Raw genomic sequence first — 25,607 nt, 5'->3', positions numbered from 1 at the left:
CATTTGAGATAAAAGCCATACTTTCACAATTAGTTCAAAAGAAAGAATTAAATGGGCCAGAATAATTTCAGTGTGTTTTGCATAGTTCCAGGTTCTCGGACACTTGCTGAACAAGTATGGACACCACTATTCTAAAATGTGGCGGTCTCATCTTTCTCTTCCTCCTTTACTTTGTCACCCAGGGATGGTCACTATCATTTAGTTAACATCTACTATCAGCAAGGCACTATGCTGGTGTTTGGTGCATATTATTGCTATTTTTCTCAACAGTCCTACCAGGTAAGCATTATTTACATTCTACACACAAGAAAAGTGAGTCTCAGGGTGGTGAAGTGACTTCCAGAGTCATCTTCTATTAGATGACAGAGCCAGAATTAAAACCCAGGTGATTCCAAAGGCCATACTCCTTCCATCACATTCGATGGGCTCCTTAGCCACTTAGAGCCACAGAGCTATAGTGATTGTCCCTGAAGTCCTGGGGCAGAAGCACCTCCCCTTATCCTTGCTTCATTCCCAGGACATGATCTTGACTTCAGATGACCACTAAAATGGGAAAAAAACATTAACTAGTAAGTTACCAGACCCTTCTGCAGTCCAGTTTACACTCCCCCATCAATGCATCTGCTTAGCTCGGGCCTGTAGGTTTTGGCTATAATTTCTTATCCACTTGCCTAAAATATACTGAAAAATAAAACAAATGTTTCATAGACTTTTCCTACAGATATTCTTGGGTCCATATTCATGCTTCCCAGACACACTGCTACCCACTTAACAAAAGCACAGGCTCTGTCTGAAAAACATTTTGGAGGTCCCTCAATAAGTTAAACGTAGAATTACCAGATGACCCACAACTGCACTTCTTGGTATGTAACCAAATGACTTGCAAAGCAGGTGTCCAAACTATTAATCACACACACACATTCACAGCAGTATTACTCATAACAGCCAAAACATAGAAACAACCCAGGTGTCCATTAACAAGTGAGTGGATAAACAAAATATGGTACATACAGATAGTGGAATATTATTCAGTCTTAAAGAGGGCTGAAGTTCCAATGCATGCTATAACATGGATGAAGCTGGTAAACAAGATGCTACCAAAATAGGCCAGGCAAAGGACAAATATTGAATGATTCCGCTTCTATGAACTATCTAGAATAGGCAAATTCAGAGACAGAAAGTAGACTAGAGGTTACTAAGGGCTGGGGGAAAGGAAAATGAGAAGTTCTTGCTCAGTGGATATAGAGGTTCTGTTGGGCGTGATTAAAAATGTTGCAAATAGATAGTGGTGATGGTTGCACACTGCGAATGCCATTCATGCCAATGAACTATATACTTAACAATGGTTAAAATAGCACATTTTATATTATATGTATTTTTTATCACAGTTTTTTTTCCTTAAAGCATGGGCTCTTTAGACAGACCTGGGTGTGATGGGATGAGTCCCAGCTCCACCACTCCCAACCTGTGTGGTCACAGAGCCTCGCGCAGACACACAGCTGCACACACACACCAGTCCCTTCCAGGCGTCATGCAGTTTCCTTTCCCCCACTTTCCTTGCCTCCTTATCTCTCATCTTGCTGTACTGTACACAGTGTCTTAAGGTTCCTCAAACCTATGTTTAGCACAAGATGGAGGCACAGACAAATTAGTCACATCCCTTATGTGTGTTCTGGGAATCCTCTGCTCGTCTGTGTGGAGGGCAGGGAGTGTGCACCCTCCCACCCATCAAGGGTTCTTCATTCTTTTTCCATCTCGAGCCACCGTGAGGCTGAGTCAACCGAAATCTGCTTCCTTGAGACGCTGTGACAAGTTGGCCCCCACAGTCAGGCTCCTGCTCACAGACTCAGTTCTTCCACTCAGGCGGCTTTGAAACACAGCATTTCAAAGCTTTATTCACAAAGATGTTTAGTGGAGTATTACTTCTAATATCAAAAGATTGGAAACAACCTAAATGTCCAACATGGGAGGCTGGTTATGGAAATTATGGTAGTTACACTTGATGGAATATTCTGCAGCTATGTAAAGATGCATATGATATCTTGTTAAAAGGTGGGGCAGGGGAAACTAGCTTTTAACTGAGATTTGGTTGTAGCTATGTAAACCCTTTGCCTAATGAAAAAATAAACAGTAAATACAAAAGGCATATGTAGTAAAAATCAGTGGGACTATGGTGCTGTTTTGATTTTACTACCTTAAAAATATTTTTCTATTTTCCATTACACCAAAAAGAAATCAGAAAACAGTTTTTATTTTTTTTCAAAAACAACACGAGATCAACAGGGTTACTCAACCAGGACACAGATATATGTGGTGTTTTTCCAACCTGCTCCAACACAACCTCGTGCATTCATCCTTGAAAGCCAGGCTATCAATCTGCTTTTATCTTAACTTCTGCGTCCTCAAGGGGTTTTAGGTGGATAAATATGACTCAGCAGAATCATGGGCAAAATCATGGGCTATAAGGTGGATGATGCCAGTGTACCCACAGCTGAATCTGGAAGCTGGCCTCTTGGGATGAACTAAGCAAGTGGGACCAGAGTGAGTTGGTTGCTGCCTGTTTAAACAGTTTGCTTACTGCCCCCACCCAGCATTCGCTCCCCGCGGGCAGTAGCTCTGTTCCCTTTATCTTGGGGAAGCCCAGCTAGCAGGCTGGCCCGGAGAGGATCACACAAGCTAGCTGAATAAACAGCTCCCATAGTGCTCCACCTACACTGGCCTTTCCACGGACACTGGCACAGAAGAGGACGCATCTTCAAACGCCAATACCCATGGCTTTTGCTCTTTAACCTAACATATACCAAGGGCCTGCAGTGGGCCAGACATGGGGAGAGGCACCCTCACATGCACTGTCATGCAGCATGGGCTATGAAATAAGAAACTCTGAGCAGAAAAGGGGATGAATTGAAAGCACACAAATCTATCTGCAAAAGTTCTTTAAAACTGAGACCAGTGTGTGTGAAATGTGTTTCAAAGGGGGTGTATTAGCCTTATTCAGATTTCCTGATGATATAATTTTAAACAAAGGAGGTAAAAGATTCCTTAAAAAATTCTTTCGTTCTCTCTAGAAAGGAGGAACATTCAAGGCAAATTTTAGAACCATACTGCTATACATATCCTCCAAAAGTTGCAATCTTCTACCATGCAGAGAAAGGACCCTTGGCCTAGCAATTAAACTCATTTGTCTTTTATCCCCTTCTTGCCAAAAAGGACCCCAGCCCTAACTAGTTAATCCCTAACACACACTGCTACTCCCAGAGTTGCCTGGCAACTGCTAGGAGGCGTGTCAGAGAGCAAGAAAGGCCTAAATAAATGAGCTGGAGCCTGGGCTGCCGCTTGACATGGATAAAGGGGGTTTCTCCGGATGGGGCTGCCTGGCTGCTTGTGGCTCTGTCATTTAAGTCGAGAAGGACAAGTTGGTTTGGCTGATATTGTTAAATATCTTGGGCTTTGCATCTGATTTTCTCCAGGTGACTGAAAAATGGGTCACATGCCTTTGTGATTTGCAGACACCTCCCCTCTATCAGGAAGCAGCAACCTCTGAAGACCAAAGATAGGACAGGATGCAATGTGTATGCACCAAACAGAGGCCGAGGGCAGTCCCCCTGCCTCAAATGCTTCTCTGTTCCCTAATTTCCTTCACCCATTCTCCCATCTATTATTCCAAAATATACTCACTGATACCTACATACAGTGCCATGACCTGTGCCTGGCACTGGAAATGCAGAGAGTTACTAACACGGAACATGTGGAAACTAGAACAAAGACAGGCGGGAGGATGTGGTGGAGGGAACCTGGGTTTGGAGGTTGTCTGCTGGCTCTGCTGCTTCCTAGGAATCACTGCAGCCTCCGCTCCATCCCCCGTGTGTAAAGGGCTAGTGAGGGGCTGGGATGGGGAATTACTGAGAGCACGGATGGGAAGCAACTTGGAGTTGAACTGAGTGCTGACCCTGTGGGAGGCCACTGAGGTAAACTTGGCAGTGACTAGACACCCCTGGTATCTCAGTTTCTGACCCTGAGAGAGTCCTTTGGAATAATTCACCTGGTGTGTGAAGACACACACCACCAGGGAGCCAACACAGGCCCTCCCCGCCCTGGGCTGGGCACCCAGCCTCCCCAACAGACCTGCAGAAGGCACAGATGGGGAGGAGCAGCCTAGCTCCTGGCACAGGGCTGGGCCTCAACAAGCGGCCCCCTTCCTCCTTCCTTCTGGACCCGGTAAAGAAAACAAAGCTCAGGAGTCCCCCAGTCAGCTGCATTCTGAATTTTTTCATTAGGAAAGAGAGAGAGAGAGCGAGAGAGACCAAGGTGGTGATAAAAATCTCAAGGGAGTTCTGAGCCAGGGAAAAGGTCTTAGCATGTGACTGCAGAGGAGGAGATGCCCACCTCTGCTTCTCAGGCCAGAACTTGACCCCTCCTCACAGAGCCAGGCAGGACACGGACTGGAGCTGTCCCCCAACGGGCTCCAGGCTGGCAGGGTCCTCCTCAGACGGAGGAAGTGGGTGAGGGCCAGGGCCATGCCCATCTTCCCAGGGCCATCAGGACAGGCACTGTACTGGGCTTATTAAGCCTCACTACACTCCTGCAAGGAGGCGATTACACATCCACTTTATGGAAGGGGAACTGAGGATTGGAGAGGTGAATAACTGCTCAGGGTCCTGGGAGGCAGAAGCAGAGTAGAGAGGAGCCTGCTCAGGTCCCTCATGTTTCCTGTTTCCAACAAAACACAACACCGTGACTCTGCAGTAACCTGACAACCATGACCCCACCTCCACCTCCCCCACCTGTATGGGCAGTACCCCAGGACCCTGCATGGTGACTGCTGCTGTGGAAGCATTACGAAGCAGTGAGCACAGGCGAGCCAGAGGGGCTGGTAGCGCTGCAGCTGGGCTGCCCTGCGTGGCCCCCACATACCTGGCCTTCTACCCTGCAGGCTCCCTCTGCCCTCAGGGACCTACTGTTCCCAGGCCCTGCCCTGGCACCCACCTCGGGGGCCATTCCCTGCACACATTCCCCTGTGTCTGCTCACCAGCTTTCTCCCTCACCTTATGTGCCAAAGGCTTTAAATGGACTCACATCCGTTGACCCAGTAAATCCATGTCAAGGAATCTGCCTAAGAAAATAATTCAAACCAGGTATGAAGATATATATAAAGATGTTTAGCACAGTGTGGTTTAAAATCATGAAACATTACTGACAATCAAAAAAACCAGCATGCCGGGCATGGTGGCTCATGCCCGTAATCTCAACAGTCTGGGAGTCTGAGGCTGAGGATCACTCAAGCCCAGGAGTTGGAGACCAGCTAGGCAACATAGCAAGACCTTGTCTCTACAAAAATTAAAAATAAATTAGCTGAGTTCAGTGGCATGCACCTGTAGTCCCAGCTAGATGGGAGGCTGATGTGGGAGGATCACTTCAGCGCAGGAGGTTGAGGCTGCCATGAGCCATGATCATGCCACTCTAGCCTAGGCAACAGAGTGAGACCCTGTCTCAAAATAATAATAATAAAAAAAATAGTAAAATAATTTCTTTTTTACAAGACTAGCACTAGGAAAACATGGTGGGCCTTGGTTCTGATTTCAGATCACAGGAACTCGACAGAAATCTCTGAGGAGGGCCTGGACATTTGCCTTTTTAAAAGCACCCCCCCCCTCCACCCCTCGTTCCTCTGTGCTTCTAATCCATGGCCAGGGTTGGTAACCACAAGGGTCACCTGATAGGCTCTGCTCAGCCACTGTCAATGATGTCTAAGAAGAGATTCTATGTGGTATGAAAAATGCTTACACAAACTAAAAGGCAAAAAAAGTTATTAATAACTAGGATACTGGATTGCATTCTCAGGCATATCTCATCTGCCTACAAGAAAGTTAAAAAACCAAAACCCCAAAATGGAAAAACAAAAGAAACGAAAAATCCTAGAACCTAGATGGGAACCTGCCACAGCTGTATCTCACCTACCTCGTGATGATAGGATTATGGGTGGTGCTTTCTCATTTCTAGTCCTGTTACTTCGAACATTTTTTTACAAAGAACAAGTGTTCTTTTTTTTTTTTTTTTTTTTGAGACCGAGTCTTGCTCTGTCACCAGGCTGGAATAAAGTGGCACGATCTTGGCTCACTGCAACCTCTGCCTCCCGGGCTCAAGTGATTCTCCTGCCTCAGCCTACTGAGTAGCTGGGACTAGAGGCACGCGCCACCATGCCCAACTAATTTTTGTATTTTTAATAGAGATGGCATTTCATCATGTTGGCCAGGATGTTCTCGATCTCTTGACCTTGTGATCCACCTGCCTCGGCCTCCCAAAGTGTTGGGATTACAGGTGTGAGCCACTGCGTCCAGCCTACAAAGAGCAGGTCCTATTTTTATAACCAGAGAAACAACTGAAAGACAAGCGGCCGTGGGGAGGGAGTCAGCACTGTGTTGCATGCACCCTGGCAGGCTTACTCAAGGCACCATCCTCCCCACTGATGCAGCCAATGCCTCCTCCCTATTTCTCGGGCTCACATGTACTTTGCAGTCATTATTTTAAACTAATCCCCTAAACATTTTTAAGAGACAGGTTCTCACTCTGTTGCCCAGGCTGGAATGCAGTGACACCATCTTGGCTCACTGCAGCCTTGAACTCCTGGGCTGAAGCAATCCTCCTGTTTCAGCCTCCCAAGTAGCTGTGACCACAGGCACGTGATACCACATCCACCTAATTTATTTTTTGTGGAGATGGGGGTCTCTGTATATTGCCCAGGCTGGTCTTGAACGTGCCACCATGCCTGGCTGCCCCAAGCAATCTTACATGGGGAATGTTGTCACCTCATATTTTAGAAGGGGAGAATTTGCCAAAATTAAATCTATAGTTTAAAAACCATCTAGGTGACTTGGTGATGACCTTGGCTTGAAGCTTGGTTGGAAAATTCCAGGTCTTCTGGTTTCCTTCTCCACCTTACGGAAGAAAGCCATTGTAGGACAGATGAATGGGACTGAAAGGCTGACAGGTCTGCCATATTTCATTGATTCTAAGATGAAAATTACTTCCCATTGTAACATTTCTGAAATCTGGATGTGTCTTATAACCGGTGGCATCCTTCAGTTATAATTGGCACCACTCTTTTCCCTTTCTTAATGGTACATAAACTAATAATACATCTTATGACTGAATAGCAGCTTACATTCAAGGACAAGTACCATGTCTCCATCTAAACCCATCATGTTATCTCTAAGGTGATAGTTTTAATGGCTACATAATATTCTATCATAAGATGGACTTTAATTTATTTCACCGGTTACCTCATATGGATACTCAGTACACTCCAGTGTTTTACCATTGGGAATGCTGCTACTGTGAACGCCCTGGTATTAAGCATTCCCTTTGCTACCAGGGGTGGCTTCATCCTCTCCTAGGCTCCAAATCTTGGGAGACATCTTGACACTTCTTGCTGTTCATCTCCCATATTTGATCTATTGCTGAATCTTGCTACTTCTTTCATGGTCTCTGTTTCTGGTTGAGCTACCCAGGGCTCTATTCTGAGTTCCCGTAACACTCCTCTAACTGGTTTCTCTGCCTCCAGCTCTCCTTTCAGCCCATCACTATACTACTGCTCAAAGGTAACTTCAGTCATGTCACATTTCTGCTCAGAAACTTACACTCCTCACAGGGTCAAGTTCACTCTCTTAGCGTAGCATCCAAGGCTCTGCCAAATTTGGCTCTATCCTCTCCTGCAGCCCCATCTCCCCACCCAGTCGCTCCAAACAAAATGGTCCACTCACTGGCTATGAGGGAACCTGCCTCCAAGCCTTTGCTTCCTCAGTTACCTCCACCCCCACTCTAGGAAGGGACGCTCCTTTCTCTTTTTCCAAACCTTACTCATCAGACCCAGTTCAAGTTTCACCTTCCTGATGAAATGTGTTATGGCTCAGTGGATCCTCAGGAAGGATAGGCAGAGGCTTAGCCTCATTTCACAGGTGAAGAAACTGAAGTTTAAATGGATTAAGTGGCTTGCTCAACTTTTAGACAGCTAAGAAGTGCAGAGCCAGGCTTGAAATTCCAGGGCTTCTGTCCTTAAATCCAGTGCCTTCCAGCGCCATGTGCAAGTACGACGATAAACTCCTCCCGTGGAGCAGCCTGTGCCCAGATCTTGCAGCAGCAATATGCCCCGAGCTTCAGCTGCCTTTGGATTCCAGATGCACACATGCCAACAATGAGATCATTGCAAGAGTGAAAATACTTCAAGTCTGTCCGTTCCCAGCAACCCAAGCAAAGGATTGGGCCAGTTGTCCTATTCATTCCCATTTTAAACGGGGGAAGACAACAGTATTTTCCTTGAATTGTGCCAGCTGTCACTGCTTTGACCCTGATTGGTTTGGCTGGACCAAGATCGTGACAAGTAATCAGAGCCACGTCACTCTGACACTAGCAGGACACTATCAAGAACTGGCTTTAAGCTGAAGGGCTTTTGAAAAATCTAAGGGAAATACATCTCAGGAAGCAAAAAGAGAGTGCACCCCTTCTGCTATGTGAGCACACAGTGACGATGACACTGTCCAAAGCTCAGGCAGCCTAGAGAGTAAGGCCTAAGTGCCAGACGGATAAAAAGGAGCCAGGAGGGTGGGGTTAGGACACTACTTCCTGAGCACCCACTGCCCTGGCCACTTCACAGAGAGCAGGTCCTGGATGATGGGGAAACAAGGTGTTTGCTGTTATTCTTTGTGTTTTACTTGAATACACGACAGAGTCAGAGCAGTAAAGACCAACGTGTAATTGTGGCTTATGAGGAAGTGTGACCCCTGCTCATGCTCAGAATTTCTCCAGAGAATACATTGCCTCACATCCCCTGAACTTTTGTCATTTGATCTAATTAAATGCTACAGGTTAAAGTAAAAATAGAAACAAACAGCCCTGGCCTATGGGCAGTGCAGCCAGTGTCCCTCACATCCGACTCCAATTCCGACTCCAATTCCGACTCCGACGAGGCTGGGTGTGACAGTGTCACTCACCCGCTCGAGTCGAAGGCAGCCCTGTGCTCCTGGGAGAACAGACCTGTCAGCAGGGTTTCCCTCCAACATTCTCCCCTCTACAGGGTGACCCAGGTCCCTAGGCCAATTCCTGCATTCTCCTCAGCCAGAAGGCCAAGAGTAGGCCGAGGAGAGAAACAGCAAGGAAGAGTTTCTCTCCGAAGCTAAGAGGACTGTTACTGTCCTTGGTTTCAGAGAAGACCTGGTGTCTTCACATCCTTGCAATCACGAGTCACCTCATGAGGCAGGCAGGGGACATGGATGAGTCGACGAGGCCCAGAAAGGGGGAAGGGCCAGAGGTGGGCAAGGTCACTTCCCGGTCCTCACTGTGACCACTTTCACCAAGACCCCTCGCAGGAGCCATGAGGCATGAGACCCAGGAGGCTCTGCTTTCTCAAGCGTGGAGGGGCGGTCCCTCGAAAGAACAAGGGTGGAGAGGCCCAGTGGGAAAGCAGGGGCTCTGGGGCCATCTGGCTTTTCCCGGCTAAGTTGTTTCTCTTCCCTGACCTTTGGCTCCCTCATTTGTAAAGTGGAGCTGATCATCTCTGCTGCACAGGTGCACTGTGAAGCCCCAGGGGAAGCAGGTGAGTGTGAGGGGCCTGGTGCTGGATCTGACACACGGCCAGGGCTTACTGTCTAGGGTGGTGCACAGGGCGTAACAGCCCCTGGAGCAGCCAGGGTCTCACATATGATAGCACAGCCTCCTTGTGCTGAGAGGTATGGCAAGGGGAGTACACTGTCCCCCACCACAAACACACACACGCTCTTCTAGGTGAATCCGAAAACCAGAAGGATCATGGCATTTCTTGTGGCCCCTGAGGTATGCTTCTCAGCCCTGACCAAACACAGGCTCTGTGACATGCCACGGCTACTCACCGGCTCGATTTTCAGAGCGTTTCGGTAGCTACCGAAGAAAGCGGCCTGGGCCTTAAGGAACGCTCTGGCCACACCATCCCCAGTGGTTGTGGAGACCTTTTTCAGCCTGTTCTTCAGGGAAGAGATCTGGTGATGGAGAGAAAGAAAACACAGGTTGAGGACAGGGTCAAAGTGGGGTGGCTAAGTTCACTATATACGGAGCCCTGGAAGATCCTACGGATGGCAGGATCCGTTTGATACCTCAGTTACTGGAAGGACAAAAATGTGTTCAGGTCAGGTGCGGTGGCACACGCCTGTAATCCCAGCTACTTGGGATGCTGAGGCAGGAGAATCACTTGAATCCAGGAGGCGGAGGCTGCAATGAGCCGAGATCACGCCATTGCACTCCAGCCTGGGGCAACAGAGTGAGACTCAGTCTCAAAAAAAAAAAAAAAAAAAAAAAAAAAGTGTTCAGAATTAGGGCATCTTTTTGAAATTTAAATGAATGTTGTTCCTATTAGAACGTGTCTAATAAAAACAAAAACCATTTTTAATGACTTACTCCATGCCAGGTAAGCACTTTTGCATACATTTTACAATTTAGTTAATTTAACAATCCGGTGAGGAAGGAATTAATGTTCCCATCTTACAAGGGTAAAACAGCCTCAGGGAGGCTAGGCTACATACCTAGGAACAAACTCAAGACATGGCCACATTCCAATCAAAGTCTTGTAGTCTGAGCCCAAACTCAGACTTTCAGTTCCTATTCTATACCCTCTTAAAGCTACTTACAAATGTTAGAATAAAGGCTTATTTATATTTCTCACACATAATATTCTAAAGGAAGTGTGGCAGCTTATACTAACAGACACATACTCAAAACGTTAAAACAAAATATTTGGAAATGATGATAATGGGCAAAGAAGCAGGTAATAGATTTGCTATATAAATGTAAGCCATCAGGTCTTATATGGTGGGTAGAAATGGGCTTGAATTTGACTTAAAAGTCTCCCAGTAGCCAAAGCAAAGAGGGAAATATGAAGGCTGTGAGATTTCACAGGTCCATGTACTACAAACAAACCCATTGGTCAAATGAATAAAGATTCTCCTGAAAGTGAGACATAAAAAACAATGTAGGAAAGACTGTGTGACATGGTGGCTGCTGCCCTCAACATCAAGCTTCTTGGACTATTTCTAACACGCGTTTCATTCATCTCAAGGTGCCACGCTTCACAGCACACCTTTCATACTGCGTTCCACATAAGAGGAGCCCCTGGAACTGTGCAACGTGGTGACCTCGAGTTATTCATTCACTCAACAAGTATTTATTATTTCCTATGTACCTAGGACTATGTTGGGCATTGGGAATACAAGGGATACAATGAAACTACACAGGGGTCTTGCCCTCATTCAGCTGACATTCTAGTGAGAAAAACAGGGATGCATGTGGCATTGCTACTGTGACAAGCCTGTAAGAGAGCTTGTCTAGGGGGTCAAGGAAGGCTTCCTGGAGGGCAACAGGCTTGCACTAAGATCTGAAGGATGGGTGAGGGTGGTTAACTCAGCAAAGAGGGGAGAGCACCACAAGCTAAGTATGGGGAGTGGCGTGCAAAGGCCCTGCAGTGCAGAAGAGTTCAGGGAACAGAAAGAACCCTGGCTTCAGTGGAGAAAATGAGGGGAATATGGCTTGAAATGAGGCTGGAGAGAAAGGCAGGGGACTGAAGGGATTTTTTTCCTTCGTTCTGAGAGAGAAACAGAAAACTAATGATTGGTTTTAAGCATTCAGGTAACATATCAAGAGCACGTTTCATGGAAACTAATTCTGTAAGAGACCAGCTACTGGTAGGACATTATTTAAAGAAAAAACTTAGGATACAATAGAAAATTAGATTTAGGTGATCCACGAATATTTACAGATTTTTAATATGAATGAGTGAAGATTATTTTTCTGGGTACAGGATCCATAGCTTTCCCCAGAATCTTAAAGGCACCTGTGACCCTAGAAATATTAAGAATCACTTGCTGAGAAGTCTGGGGAAAAAAATTTGATCCGGGAAGGACTAGACAGACTTTAGAAATGATCCATGCACCTTATGTCTTGTTCCCAAGCTTCTGAGAGGAAAAATTTTTAATAGCTTATTGAGACATAGTTCACATATAAAATTCATTCATTTAAAGTACACACTTTGGTGGTTTTTAGTATAGTCACAAGGCTGTACAACCATCACTACTAACTCCAGAACATTTTTTATCATCCCCGAAAGAAACCTCATACTCATTAGCTGTCACTCCCCATTCCCTACCAATTTCAACCCCACACCAGACCCAAGCAACCACTTACCTTCCTCCTGTCTCTACAGGTTTGCCTACTCTGGACATTTCATATAAATGGAATTAACAATAGGTAGTATTTTGCCATCAGATTATTTCCCTTAGCACAATGCTTTATGAACAAGGATCGTCCATGTTGTAGCATGTGTCAAGACTTCACACTTTTTATGGCTAAATAGTATTCCACTGTATGGAGAGACCACATTTTATCAATCTGTTCATCAGCAGATGGACATTTGGGCTGTTTCTACTTCTTGGCTGCTATGAATAATGCTGCTATGAAGATTCATGTACAAGTTTTTGTGTGGAGACAACAGAAATTTCGAGGTAACAATCTGAAAAGCAAAAATCCTCCACCAGACCTTATGCAATGAAGACAAGCTGGAAGGATACACAAAGTCACCAAGCAGTGCTCAGTGTATACGAAGCCATTCATAAATGTGAACTGTTTATAGGAAAAAAATGCTTTGCTATTGATAAAGGGCATGCCTCACGTTTGGATGCTAAACTGAGTGAAGATGGGACTGATACTCTCCTCTGATAAGTTAGAAGCCAAGGGGACGTGCCCAGCGCTTTGGCAAGCTGAGGCAGGAGGATGGCTTGAAGCCAGGAGTTCAAAACCAGCTTGGGCAACACAGTGAGATCCCATCTCTATAAAAAAATATAAAAAAAGATTTAGCCAGCCATGGTGGCACATGCCTGTAGTCTCAGCTACTTAGAAGGCTGAGGTGGGAGGACTGCTTGAGCCCAGGAGTTCAAGGTTGCAATGAGCTATGATTGCACCGTAGAACTCCAGCCTGGGTGACAGAGCAAGACCCTGTCTCAAAAAAAAAAAAAAAAAAAGAAAAAGTAAAAAGCCTTGGGAACATACACTGAGGGGGTAGTTAGCCCACCTCTACTCCAAGAGGGGACCATGGAAAACAATCTTCATTTGGAAGCAGTTTGAAGTCTATCTCAACATCCGGGTATCTACAACTGGTTTATTATGACCTTCCCTTATCAGGGACACATGAGCCCCAGCCCCACAGTGGTGAGAGCCCCTGAGGAGCAATGCAGGCCATTCAGCACCTAGGCTGACTCTGCCGTGGACTTCCGCCTCCAAAGAGAAGTACGAAAAAGAAGCATGCTCTATTAACACGCTAAAAATACTACCCACTCCCTGCCCCTGCCCCCAAAATAAAAATAAAAATCCTGCCCCTCCCAGGGACTACAGTGACATTTCCATCCTTTGAAATGGTACAAGCCGCTGTCGCTCTCCTTCTGGCTCCTCAAAGGCCTTGGGCCACCTGTGCCGCAGATTATTCCTCACTTAACCTTCCCTGGCCTTTCTCTTTCATTCGGGAGGTGTTTAATTACCTTGGATTCACAACGCTGCACTTCAGGTGAGCCTCTCCTAATGGCCTTATTACCATTTTACACAAAGAAGGAGTCGTTGATTGTAACTGAGCAAATACTAGCGTGTTCCTTCCTGCCTGCCCCAGCTGGCCTGAAACTAGCCAAGTGGTCCTGGGCTCCTGGTGCCCCTGTGACCACTTAGGCCAAGAATTCTGAAGACCTCCTCTCACCCTGCCACATGGAGAAGCTTTTGTCTTGATCTGCCAGCACCTTAAACTTTGAAACTGCAAGTATCTGTGCATCTGATCGCTGGGGAGTAGCATTTGTCCTTTAAATACAAGTGAGGGAAGAAAATTTAAGGTTTAAATAACACAGAGTCATATATCTAAAGCTGAATTTGCCTTCAGTACCCCTAGGGGTGCTGGTCAAATCGTTAACATTGGGATTTATCTGGGGTAATTTGGGTGTGTTGTAAGTGCCGGTGAGGATGGCTTCCTCCTTTAATCAGGTGTTATAGGAGGAAGACAAAGCAAAGCTAAGGGGGGGCAAAACTGAACTCACCAGCTTCTGTCTAAAGTGCCCTTTCCTCTCTGTGTGCCATCTTGGTTACCACAGCATCATTCGGCCAGTCTCCTGGGCCAGGTGTCAGATGTCAGATTCCCTACTTCTCCCTCCTTTCCACAAACATTCTCCACATGTCATCAACACCAACCCAGATATGCCCTGAATCCACTCTCTCCTCTCAGTGCCCATGACACTGCCCTGTAAATTCAGCTCCATCATCCTCTCTGGCCCAGACTAGTGGAACAGTTTCCTCGGTGGGCCTTTCTTTGCCTTCAGTTTCTCAATGCCATCCACCCATATCTGTCCTAGTAATCTTGGAAAAATCCAAATCCAATCACTTTGATTCTCCATCAAAACCCTTCAGTGTCCCCGCCCTTCACCGTCATCACCTTCAGAAAAACATCCAAACTTCCACGAGCAGTCTGTGCAGGCTGTCGTCGATCAGCCTCACTTCCACTTGCTCTACTTAATGTTAAACTTGGATATCCAGAAGCACAGGCTACTCTCCAGCCCATTTCCATCTGAGTAGCTCAGTCCTGGTTGTCTCTTGTCCCTTCCTGTCCTGCTTGTGAACATCTATTCAACTTCTGAAAGACCATCCAAGTATCCATCAATTGGGGCCTCTGAAATACATGATCCCACATCCTCACCAGGAAATACCACATAGCTGCTAAAAAGGACATGGCAGTACTCTACGAACTGACACAAAAAGATGTCCGTGAAATACTGTCGAGTGGGGGAAAAACATGCAGGTTGCAGAGTAACACGTACAGCATGAATCATTTTAAAATTATATATAAATATATATGCAGTAAAAATCTAAAATGCTACATTATCAAACTTTAACCATGCAAGGATGCTTTCACTTTCTATTTTACACACTTGATTGTTTTGATTATCCTTTAAGAAAAAGCATATGTTACTTTTACAATAAAGAAATAAAATGAGGTATTTTTCTTTAATAGTCAAATTACCCATTGCCTTGGGTTAAGGGAAAGAGGGAATCCAGATGTCCCCCCATCTGTGAAGCCTGCCCTGACCACTAAGTCTCAGCCTCCTTGGACTGAGCAGGTGGTTCCATGGCAAACTGCAGTTTCTACCTCCTTTCCTGATGGACCGAGTTCCCCGCAGGGCCAGCAGCCAGCACAGTTCTTGGCTCAGTGTACTCATGCAGCACTTTCTGTGAATGAAAGAACGAACGAACGAACAAGTGTTTGACATTGTGAAAGGCATTTTCAGTGGCTGAGCCTCTCTGCTTGGAGGAAAGTCTAGGATCACATTCTTTAGTGATGGATCATTAATAGAAACTGGTCTCTGTTGGAAAGGATGGGAAGAGAAAGTGATATTCATTCCCCTTCTGTAGAATGCCATTGCTAAGACACAACCACAATGGCAGGAGAAATGAACATCTGCATGCGGAATGAGTCAGAGGGAACAAGGAGACCAGTCTTATACAACCACAAACTTATCACATCCCGTAACACACAGAGTATTGCCCCTGCCCTCCCTTAACCTGACCCTGTCCCCTGGTCCTCCTTTCACTGGTCACTGTTCTTAACCTCTTAGGTCCCTGGGCTTCATCTACTCCTCTGTCCCCACTGCACCCCTCAGGCAGTAAAGCATAGAGTTTGAATCACAGAAGCCTAGGTTTAAGATTGAAAACCTGGCTTCCCTACTTTAACCTTTCTGAGCTTTAGTTCTTTGGCTGTAAAATGAAGTATGTACAACATGTATACATTGTGAGGAGTAAAATATAATGGATATAAAATGAAGAATGGATGTAGCAGAGTGCCTAGCTTTTTTTTTTTTTTTTTTTTTTTAAGTTTAGATTCATCTTTTACCAGTACTATTGCAACAGTCTTTGAGCTGGTGTCTCTTCCTCTATTCTCTTCCTAGTCTAATCCATCCTTTGCATTGAATTACCTTCCTAAAACAAGAGGTTATATCATGTCATTCCCTCTAAAATTTTTAGTGGCTCCCTACTGTGAATATAATAAAGTCTCAATTCCTTAGCATAATATTTAAGGCCTGTTAGGGGCTTGGCTCGAGCTCCATTTGCACCTTTGTCTTCCACTTGATTTCAAAGGCCTCAAAACCCATTCCTAAACCTGGGATATTCTTTATCGTATTTTCTAACAAACTCTTTTTATTAAAAAATACAAACCCCCAACTTTCTGTCAGAACAAACAGCTCTTTCTCAGGGCACGATGGCCTATTCCTTTGTTGATTCCTAATCTTTGCAGGTCCCATGCTGGAGATGTGCTGGAAACGGAACTGCAGAGGAGGGAGGGCCTGGCTCCTAAGGACGACCAGTTTAGCCCCTACAAATCGGATACGAGTTAGCTTACTACTACTTCAGAAGGGGTTCTCGTGTTGCCTAAACCATCATTCTCTTCTTTAGGCCTTTATATACCAGCAGTTTACATGTCTTTCTCCCCAGGAGAATGAAAACACCCTGTTAGTACACATTAGTGCTCAAGAAGTAGCGTGTTTTTCCTTTATCATTTGGTTGCAACTTCTGGGGCCTGGGAGTGGATGGCAGACTATTGAGTGTTCACCTCTAAGACAATGCTATCTATCTCTTTCCATCAATGCTGGCACCTTAAGATTTCTCAGCTCTTCTCCACTGCTCTGGAGAAAAAGACTAAAGCCCTAGCCTGGCCTGCAAGGCCCTGTTTGATTTGGCCACAGAGTCTTTCAGATGAGAGGCTCTTGCATCCTCCTTTGTGGCTTCAGCCACCCGCATCGGACTCCAGTCCCACTGGCCTCCCCCTTACCCCAAGACCTTTGCATAGGTTATTTCTGGTGTGGAGTGCTCTCACCCACCATTGCCCCCTTGCCTAGAATTCTGCCTTGTCCAACATAACTTTCTGCAATGATGGAAATAATCTATCTTCTGTCCAACGACATCCAATATGCTAGCTACTACTGAGCACTTGAAATGTGGCTGGCGTGACTGAGAAGCTGAAACTTTTATTCCATTTCATTTCGATCCATTTAAATTTAAATAGCCATGTGTGAATAGTGGCTACCATATTGGACAACACAGGGCCCTAAGTTGACTACTACTCATCCTTCAGGTCTCAGTTCAAATATCACTTCCTCAGTCGAACTGCTGAGGCTAGACTAAGGTTACCCTATTATACGCCCTCACTCTGTCTTTCATTTAGGGACACACAACAATGTATAATGATGCATTCCGCAAGAATCCAATTAGCGTCTGTCTTTTTTTTTTTTCAGATGGAGTCTCACTCACTCTGTTGCCCAGGCTGGAGTGCAGTGGCACCATCTTGGCTCACTGTAACCTCCGCTTCCTGGGTTCAAGCAATTCTCCTGCCTCAGCCTCCTGACTAGCTAGGATTATAGGCATGTGCCACCACACCCAGCTAATTTTTGTATTTAATTTTAGTAGAGATGGGATTTCATCATGTTGGCCAGACTGGTCTCAAACTCCTAACCTCAAGTGATCCACCCCCATTGGCCTCCCGAAATGCTGGGATTACAGGTGTGAGCCACCGCACCCGGTCTAATGTGTTTCTCTTCTATTAGACTGACCAGTCTAGGAAGGCAGGAACCATGTCCATGCTCAGTGCTGGCGCACCTCAACGAGAGGCACCGTTCTAAAAGTCTGGCTCAAGTTAGTCTGCGCAGGTACTGCTTCTCTTTCCTGGGAGCTGCATTAACTGCTGGGTGTCACAGTTGGAGTTGAAAGATTTTATTATTATTATTATTACAAATAAGACACACAGCAGCAGGTGTGGAGGGGCAATCGAGTCACATCTTCCTCCCCTCTTTAAGGACTAAGGCAAGTTGATTAATTCTTCCTCACCTGCATAAAGTAGGCATCAAGGCTTTATTCTAAAATCCCACAGGGAATGTGTGCGTCTGGAGAGGGGAGAAGGGGTTAGTGACTTGTTTTCCCATCCTCAGGGGCACATAAACATTGGCAATGAGAAATGGCGAACTGTCAATTCCATTACATAAGTGTATCTACCTATGCCTTCCTTAGTTCTTGCCTCAAATTCAAAACAAAACGTCTTTATATGTAAAGGCAATAATACCCCAGTCTCCTTCCCAGGAATAGTTTCTGTAAGAACAAGATATTTATCAGGAGAAAGGAACAGAAACTAGTATTTATCAAGTACCCTACTAGTTCACAAATGACATGACAAGTATTTTCATATCCAGTATTGTATTAAAATTTCAGAACAAATGGCCTAGGTAGGCACAGCCATCCCCACTACACAGATGAGGAAAGTGAGACCCAGCTCCACATCACACTGACAGTAAGGCAAGGGCAGAAGCCAAAGTCAAGTCCAAGTCTATCTTCCTCCAGAGTCTGTGCCAGTCCATTGATTCTCACTGCTGCTAAGGTTTCTTAGACCACCAAATTAGATATGTCTATGATACTGGTTTATTTTTTCCCTGATTTATTATATCTCCATTATTGTTTCTTCTCATTCCTTGCTTTTCTGTTTCTTGAGAACATGGTTGTACCTTGACCTCAGTTGGCTTTAATTGCTTCTTCTGCATCCCATTTTCCCCTCAAAGATCCTGGTTCTCCACGGGGGAGTGAGGGCTGTGCTGTTTATGCGGAGCTCCATGCTGGAGCTGGCTATGACCCTACGAGCCCGGATCTCTGCTCCCTCCCTCTCCCCTGACAACTTGTGGGCTGTGTATACATCAGAAAGTTAGTGGCAAGAGCTAGAATTCTAGGCAGCTTTTCGTCAGACAAAAGGATCAATTATTATTATGTGAATGGCTACTTCGTTATGTGCTGTAGCGGCTCTGCTGAGCATCCCATGAACAAGCTATCGAATCCTTATAGAATGACATCCTTGGAGTAAAAAAGTGCAATTTTAAAACAAAACCAAAAAAGGCCTGTTTCCACTATCTGCCAAATAAAGCTCAGGAGGAGTCTTGCCCACACATATACACTCTGGCCCCTCCCCATGAGATTAATCTGAGTATCTCACCATTTGAAACTGAAACACACAGTAGTGAAGACTTTTGCCTTTTTCTATTTGTAAATCTTACCTTCCTCCAAATACTTTTTTTTTTTGTTGGCCCAGAGTAAGTGAAATTATCTTTGTTTTCCTTATACAACAATTTAGCTTTAATACACTACACATGCATACACACACACACATAAAATTAATGTAGCTAGAAAATCCTACCCCAAGCTACAGGAGACTACAAAATCTGAGCTCAAAGTAAATGTGTATTTATATTTATATTATTAGGTGGTCATTCCATAAAAAGATTGCTTCTAACCAAATATGTGCATGCATGTATGCATACACATACACACACATATATCTATCTGGGGAGTGTTTTCAAAGAAGGGTTTTCTCCCCATACTTCTGGCAGTTCAGGTTTAAAGGTCAGATTTAAACTATCACCATGTTTCACAATGCAATCTGTGCAGTGCCGCGTAATGAAATGGTTCAGTAAAGGTGCTCATGGAAATTCTTTTAATTAGGTCTAAGGCTTTTCAGTTGTCAACATGAATAAACCAAGAAGCATTCTCTTGCAAACACAACACACAAAATTACAGTGTAAGTTACCTTTGAAAAAACTGATATACACTTGCAAGAGAAACCTTATATGTTTTTTACAACACAACATCCACCAACTTTTTTTTAATGACCAATATCTTTCAACAACAAAATGGACTGCAAACCAAAAATAAAACGACTGCTCTATTTCTAATGAACCAGAACACTAATGCCTTTTCTAATAGAAAGTATTTGGAGGAAGACTAAAGTTAATCATAATTAAAAATGTTTATCAAGAGACTAACGACTTTCTTCATGAGCAAAAGCCACCTTTCCATTTAACTATAATTAATTCTACAGATCAGCAGTATCTCAGTCAGACATGTGAATGTCCCACAATGACTCTGGCAAATTGAATGACATCTAGTAAAAATGAACCAAAATGTACTTCTGCCTTCAGAGCCACTATCTGAGGCCCAAAAGATGAGCATATCACAGCAGGAACGCCACCAAGATGCCTGCTTTCCAAAGCCGTGTTAGCAAACTAAACCATATAGGTTTAGAAATTTTAACCATCAGTTCACAGCTAGAAATTGAAATTCACAAAACTCTAAGAAAACAGTAGGTTGCTTGGGGCAGTTGGGTTGTATTTGCACTGAGCTTTGAGAGAAAAGCAAAACTAAAACTATTCCAGTCACCACCAGGAGTTCAGATTTAGATGAATACAAAGGTGTTCACAAATGCCAACCGAACTTTAGACCCGACGTGGAATGAGACAACTCAGATGGAGCAATGGCAGCATGTCACAAACATGCATAATAAATCAATGTCTTGACTGATCAACCGATGAATATATTCTAGTGAACTCTAGGCATGAGGGGACCACACTCTATAGTATATGGATTTACTCTGGGCTCAGACAGACCTGAGTTCAAATTCTGACTTTGCTCCTGGCTATTATCTGGATGCCTCTAGGCAAGTTACTTAGCCCCTTTTCTTCATCTATAAAAAGGGGATAAATTACCCTCCCCTCCTTTTTTTGCAGGATTCTTATGTAGATTAAATGTCAAGATTTTCAAATCCCCTAGCACAGTGCCTGGCACACAGTAGGGGCCTAATCGATGGTGACTCTTCTTCTGCGCTAGCTCAACTCCAAAGCCAAAACTACCCAAGCCTTTATTTTAGCATCGAAAAGAATCATGGGTTCACAATTAACATTTTCTAGGGCATCAGTTACTGAAATGTCACTCATTATGCTGAGCCTAGTGGATTTATTTAGTGACCCAAACTTGGTGTGTATTTGGGAGTTAATGAAGAGCTTGGTGTTTACAAAGATAAAAGTAGGGTTTGTCTCAGCCACAATCCTGGGCTGAATGGATATAGATTTCCCTGCTTAGGGATGTGGCCAGGCCGGATTCATGGTGGATCACATGGACACATCCACACAGAGCGAGATATCTCCCAAGGGGATCCGGGCATCTCCACCTCCTCAGGGGAGGGAAAAAAAAAAAAAAACCAGGAAGGGGGGTGGGAAGAGTGTATAATAGATGTGTTTCACAGTGTCCCCGCTGCGATGAACAACTTGATCCACTTACAGTTCCAAACACATGATGCATAAAGGAGCTGACAGAAATTCAATTCTTGCAAAGAAAAGCATCTGCTCTCTAGTGGGAACGGCCAAATATTAAGCAGTTTTAAGGCAGGGCAAAGACCTAGAGGAGCACACTTCATTATCTAGATAGCTAGAGTAAAGAAATGCAGAGGATTACAAACGAACGAAAAAGTAGCCAAGATTCCAAGCATTAATTACCCGGGGTAAAATGATTCAAGTTAAATCTTTGTTACGACAAATATTAAACCCAGCTGTGTTTATGTAGCAGTTGTGAAAAAGAAGAAAAAAAGAAATCCGTGTACAATATCTGTGAGCTCTGCCAGTTAATTGAATTTGCTGGCAGCACTTCCTCCACCACAAGCCAAACATCCTCAAAGATAAAATGTAGCTTTTAAACAGACCTGGGAAAAACAGAATCAAGAAATTTCAACCAATAAAACACAACTCTTTACTGGTATAAAAGTAAAGTAAAATTCAATAATGAAAGGAAGGAAGTCTCTTAAACATTTACTGCATTCCAAAGCTTGGAATTGCGGTTTATTGCTGAGGTCTCTTCTGATGTCCCACAGTGCTCCTGCTCCAGCATCTTTAATGAAGTCCCATAAACTCCCATAAAATCCTCGATTGTTGACAAATCATACACACACACGCTCAGGGCAAGGCTCACTGGATCATGATGCTCCCTTCCTGAATGAATGAGATTCATTGTGATCCAGTGACCAGTGTCGCCGAGTGGCCCAAGACAGAACAGGCATGGACAAACAACTCCTTAAAAGCATGAGGAATGAATGACTGGATGCTGGTCACAGGTGATACTAAGAATTCTCTCTAGCACACTGTCCCCTGACCCCCAGTCCAATATCAGTAGATGTGGGGTGGGGGAAAACTTTGGTCAGATTCTAGCAACCAGAAAAGCAGCAACAGGTGGGATTCAACACTCGACTCAGTCTGGGACTCCTGGTAGCATGAATTTTACCACATCATTCCCTGGCTTAATTATCTTAGTAGATGCCCCACTGCCCCAAACCACTGCCCCAAACTTGAAGTCCAAACTTGTTTTTGTGACCATTCCCAATCTGGCCCCCCCTGTCTATTTGGGTCTCATCTTTTGTCCCTCCTGACTGCACACCCTATGTTCTAGCTGTAATAAACTGTTAATTCCTGGTTCACACCTCCAACCTCCACGCATTCAATTCTCACCCTTCAGTGCGCTCATCCCTCCTTTCCAGGAAGGATGACTGTATCCATGTTCCCACAGCTCCATACACTGAGCATACACCCAAAAAACTTTGGATAAATGAATAATGAACAAATAATCTCCATACCTGAACTGGCTATACATCTGCCCATTTGGAAGACTCTGAACTGGAAACATCCAGAGTCTCCTGTGTACGTAAGCAAAGCTGTCAGTAAAAAGTACAAATGGGTAGAAGAGCAATGGCAAGAGATGAGGTAGGAGAGATGGGCAGAAAGTGGATTATAAAGGGCCACATTATGGAGTCTGAATTTCACCAAGAGAAAAATGAGGCACCACTAAAGGTTTTCAGTTGGGGAGTGGTCTCCATGCTTTGTTTATAGCCTTTGTTTATATACCTTGTTTATAGCCTGGAGGATGAACTGGGACTGGAGAAGTGGGGGCAAGACTGGCAGTCCAGCCTGCATTAGCTCTTCTACTAACCAGCCTGGGACCTCACTGAGAATCATGGCTATGTCTTAATCACCTCCATACTCACTATACCCAATATAAAGCCTAGCACATAGTAGGTGCTCAGGAAATGCCTGCTGAATGAATAAACATTCTATCAGAAAATACTAACAAAAATGCATTAACAGGGTAGAAGTATCAAGTCTACAAAAAGGCCTAGTCCCTAGCTTCCGGAATCAAATGCATTGTGGACTCACAGGGAAAGATCACACACCAGTTCCTACAAGCCCCACAGGACATCTCGGGAGTCTGAGGGTTCTGGGCCTTTGAAGAAATATGGCGTAGAGAAGGCCAGGGCTTGAGATAAACATGAAGTCTGTTATCTATGAATGGAGCTACCATAAACATTCATGTACAAGCCTGTTTGGATATAGTTTCGTTTCCCTTGGGTGAACAGCCAGGTGTGGGATTGTTGGGTTGTATGGTAGGCGTAAGTTTAACTTCATAGGATATTGCCAAACTGTTTTCCAAAGTGGTTGTACCGTATTATACTTCCATCAGCAGTGATGAGAGCTCCACATAAATGTTTCCACATCTTTGACAATACTTGGTGTTGCCAGTGTTTAAATAATTTTAAAGTCAGGTTTATTGAGGTATGATTCACATATCTTAAGATTCACCATCTTTAGTGAATGGTTCTATGAATTTTGAAAGATGCATATAGTCATATATCTATTACCACAATCAAGATACAGATGGTATATCATCCCCCAAATTTCCCTTGTGCCACTTTTAGTCCTGGCAACCACTCAGCTGTTTCTAGCTTTATAGTTTGGCCTGTTCCAGAATGTCAAATAAATGGATTCTGTCACTTATCATAATATATTTGAGATTCATCTACTTTGTGGAATAGATCAGTAGTTAGTTTCTTCTTGATTGTGGAGTAGCCTTCTATTTTATGGGTGTACCACTGATTGTTTATATCCATTTTAACCAGTTGGGGGACGTCTGTATTGTTTCTGGTTTGGGTTGCTAAAAATATACACATACATAAGTTTTCATTTTCTTGGGCAAATACCTAGGTGTGGGATCACTTGGTCATACAGTAAACATGTGTTTAAGATATACATTTATAAGAAATTCAGCCTTTTTATTTTAGCCATACCAGTGGGTATGCAGTGGAACCTTGTTGTGACATTAATTTGTACCCTCATGACTAATGACGCTGAGTATCTTTTCATGTGCGTATTGGCTATTTTAATATCTTTTTGTGATGTGTTTCTTCAAATATTTTACCCATTTTAATTGAGCTATCTTCTTGCTACTGAGTTTTGGAATTTTTAAATATTTTTTGGATAAAAGTCCTTTTTTAGGTATTAAGTGTTAAGAATATTTTATCTCATTTTGTCTGTGGCTTGCCTCTTCATTTTTTAAATGATGCTTTTGGGGAGCATAAGTTTTTACCTTTCATGACGTCCAATTTATCACATTTTTATTTATGATGTATGCTTTTTATATACTAAGAAATTTTTGCCTACCCCCAATTCATGAGGATTCCCTCTCATATTTTTTTTTCTAGTCATTTGATTGCTTTTGTTTCTACTTTTAGGTCTATAATCTGTTTTGAGCTAATATTTGCATGAGGTAAAAGTCAAGGCTTCTTTTTTTTCCATATGGATATCCAGTTGTTTCAGCACATTTGTTGGAAAAAAAGATCCCTCTTCTTTCCCTTTTGAATTACTTTGTCATACTTGTTGAAAAATCAATTGATCACTTATGTATAGGTCTAATGCCGGACTCTTAATTTTTTTCTATTGATTTATATGTCTTTCTACACTGTCTTGATTACTGTAACTTTATAGTAAGTCTTGCAAACAGGTAATATAAGTCCAACAACTTTGTTCTTCTCTTTCAACATTGTTTTGGCTATTCTCGATCTTTTGCATATTCATATACATTTTAGAATCAACTTGTCAAGTTTACCCCAAAAAAAGCCATCTGGAATTTGGGTTAGGATATTGAATCTATAGATCAATTTAGGGAAAATTAACATCTTAAAAATATTGAGTAAAAAAATATTGAGTCTTCCAATCCAAAACATGGAATAGCTCTCCATTTATTTAGGTCTTTTAAATTTTTTCTCAGAAATGTTTTATAGCTTTCAGGATACAAATCTTCAACATATTTTCTTAAATTTATTCCTAAGTATTTTGTGTTTTGTATGCTATTTTAAATGGTACTTTAAAAAATCTCATTTTCAATTGCTCGTTACTAGTATATAGAAATACACTTGATTTTTGTATACTGACTTTATCCTGCACCCTTGCTAAATTCATTTATGAGACTCCTTAGAATTTTCCATATACACGATCAAGTTGTCTGAATAAAGAGAATTTCACTTCTTTCTAACCATTTGGGCTTTACCTCTTTTCCCCGTCTTAGTGAACTGGTGGGAACCTCTAGTACAACATTGAATAGATATAAGAAGAGCAGGTACGTTTTTTCATTCTCAGGGGGAAAGAAATCAGTCTTTCACCATTAAGTATGATGTGAGCTGTAGGTCTTTTCTAGATGCTCTCTACCATAGTGAGAATACTTCACTTTCTAGGAGTTCTTATCAGGAATAGTGCTGAATTTTTCCTAAAATTCTTTTTGCATATATCTTATTATTTTCCTTTTCAGTTTATTGATATAATAGATTACATGGTTTTTCAAATATTTAGCCAACCTGTATTCACATCTTTAAAAAAGGTTATTATCTT

General features: G+C 43.6%; 2 protein-coding genes across 11 annotated transcripts in view; one reads left to right on the top strand and one right to left on the bottom strand.

Moving 5' to 3' along the window:
• The window catches only part of NEK6 (NIMA related kinase 6), a 984,684-nt gene that overhangs the window by 170,832 nt on the left and 788,245 nt on the right, over positions 1 to 25,607 (top strand). The gene's annotated exons all lie outside the window — the stretch shown is intronic.
• The window catches only part of DENND1A (DENN domain containing 1A), a 547,088-nt gene that overhangs the window by 166,501 nt on the left and 354,980 nt on the right, over positions 1 to 25,607 (bottom strand). For all 10 annotated transcript variants that reach the window (XM_050760580.1, XM_050760581.1, XM_050760572.1 and 7 more), the window contains one exon: positions 9,882 to 10,007. In XM_050760580.1, the coding sequence (XP_050616537.1) occupies positions 9,882 to 10,007 (126 nt within the window). The remainder of the gene's footprint in view (positions 1 to 9,881; positions 10,008 to 25,607) is intronic.

The sequence above is a fragment of the Macaca thibetana genome, chromosome 15 (genome assembly GCF_024542745.1).
Source record: "Macaca thibetana thibetana isolate TM-01 chromosome 15, ASM2454274v1, whole genome shotgun sequence".
Classification (NCBI taxonomy): Eukaryota; Metazoa; Chordata; class Mammalia; order Primates; family Cercopithecidae; genus Macaca; species Macaca thibetana.
The sequence above is the reverse complement of the archived record's forward strand: the minus strand, read 5'-3'. Positions and strand labels throughout refer to the sequence as shown.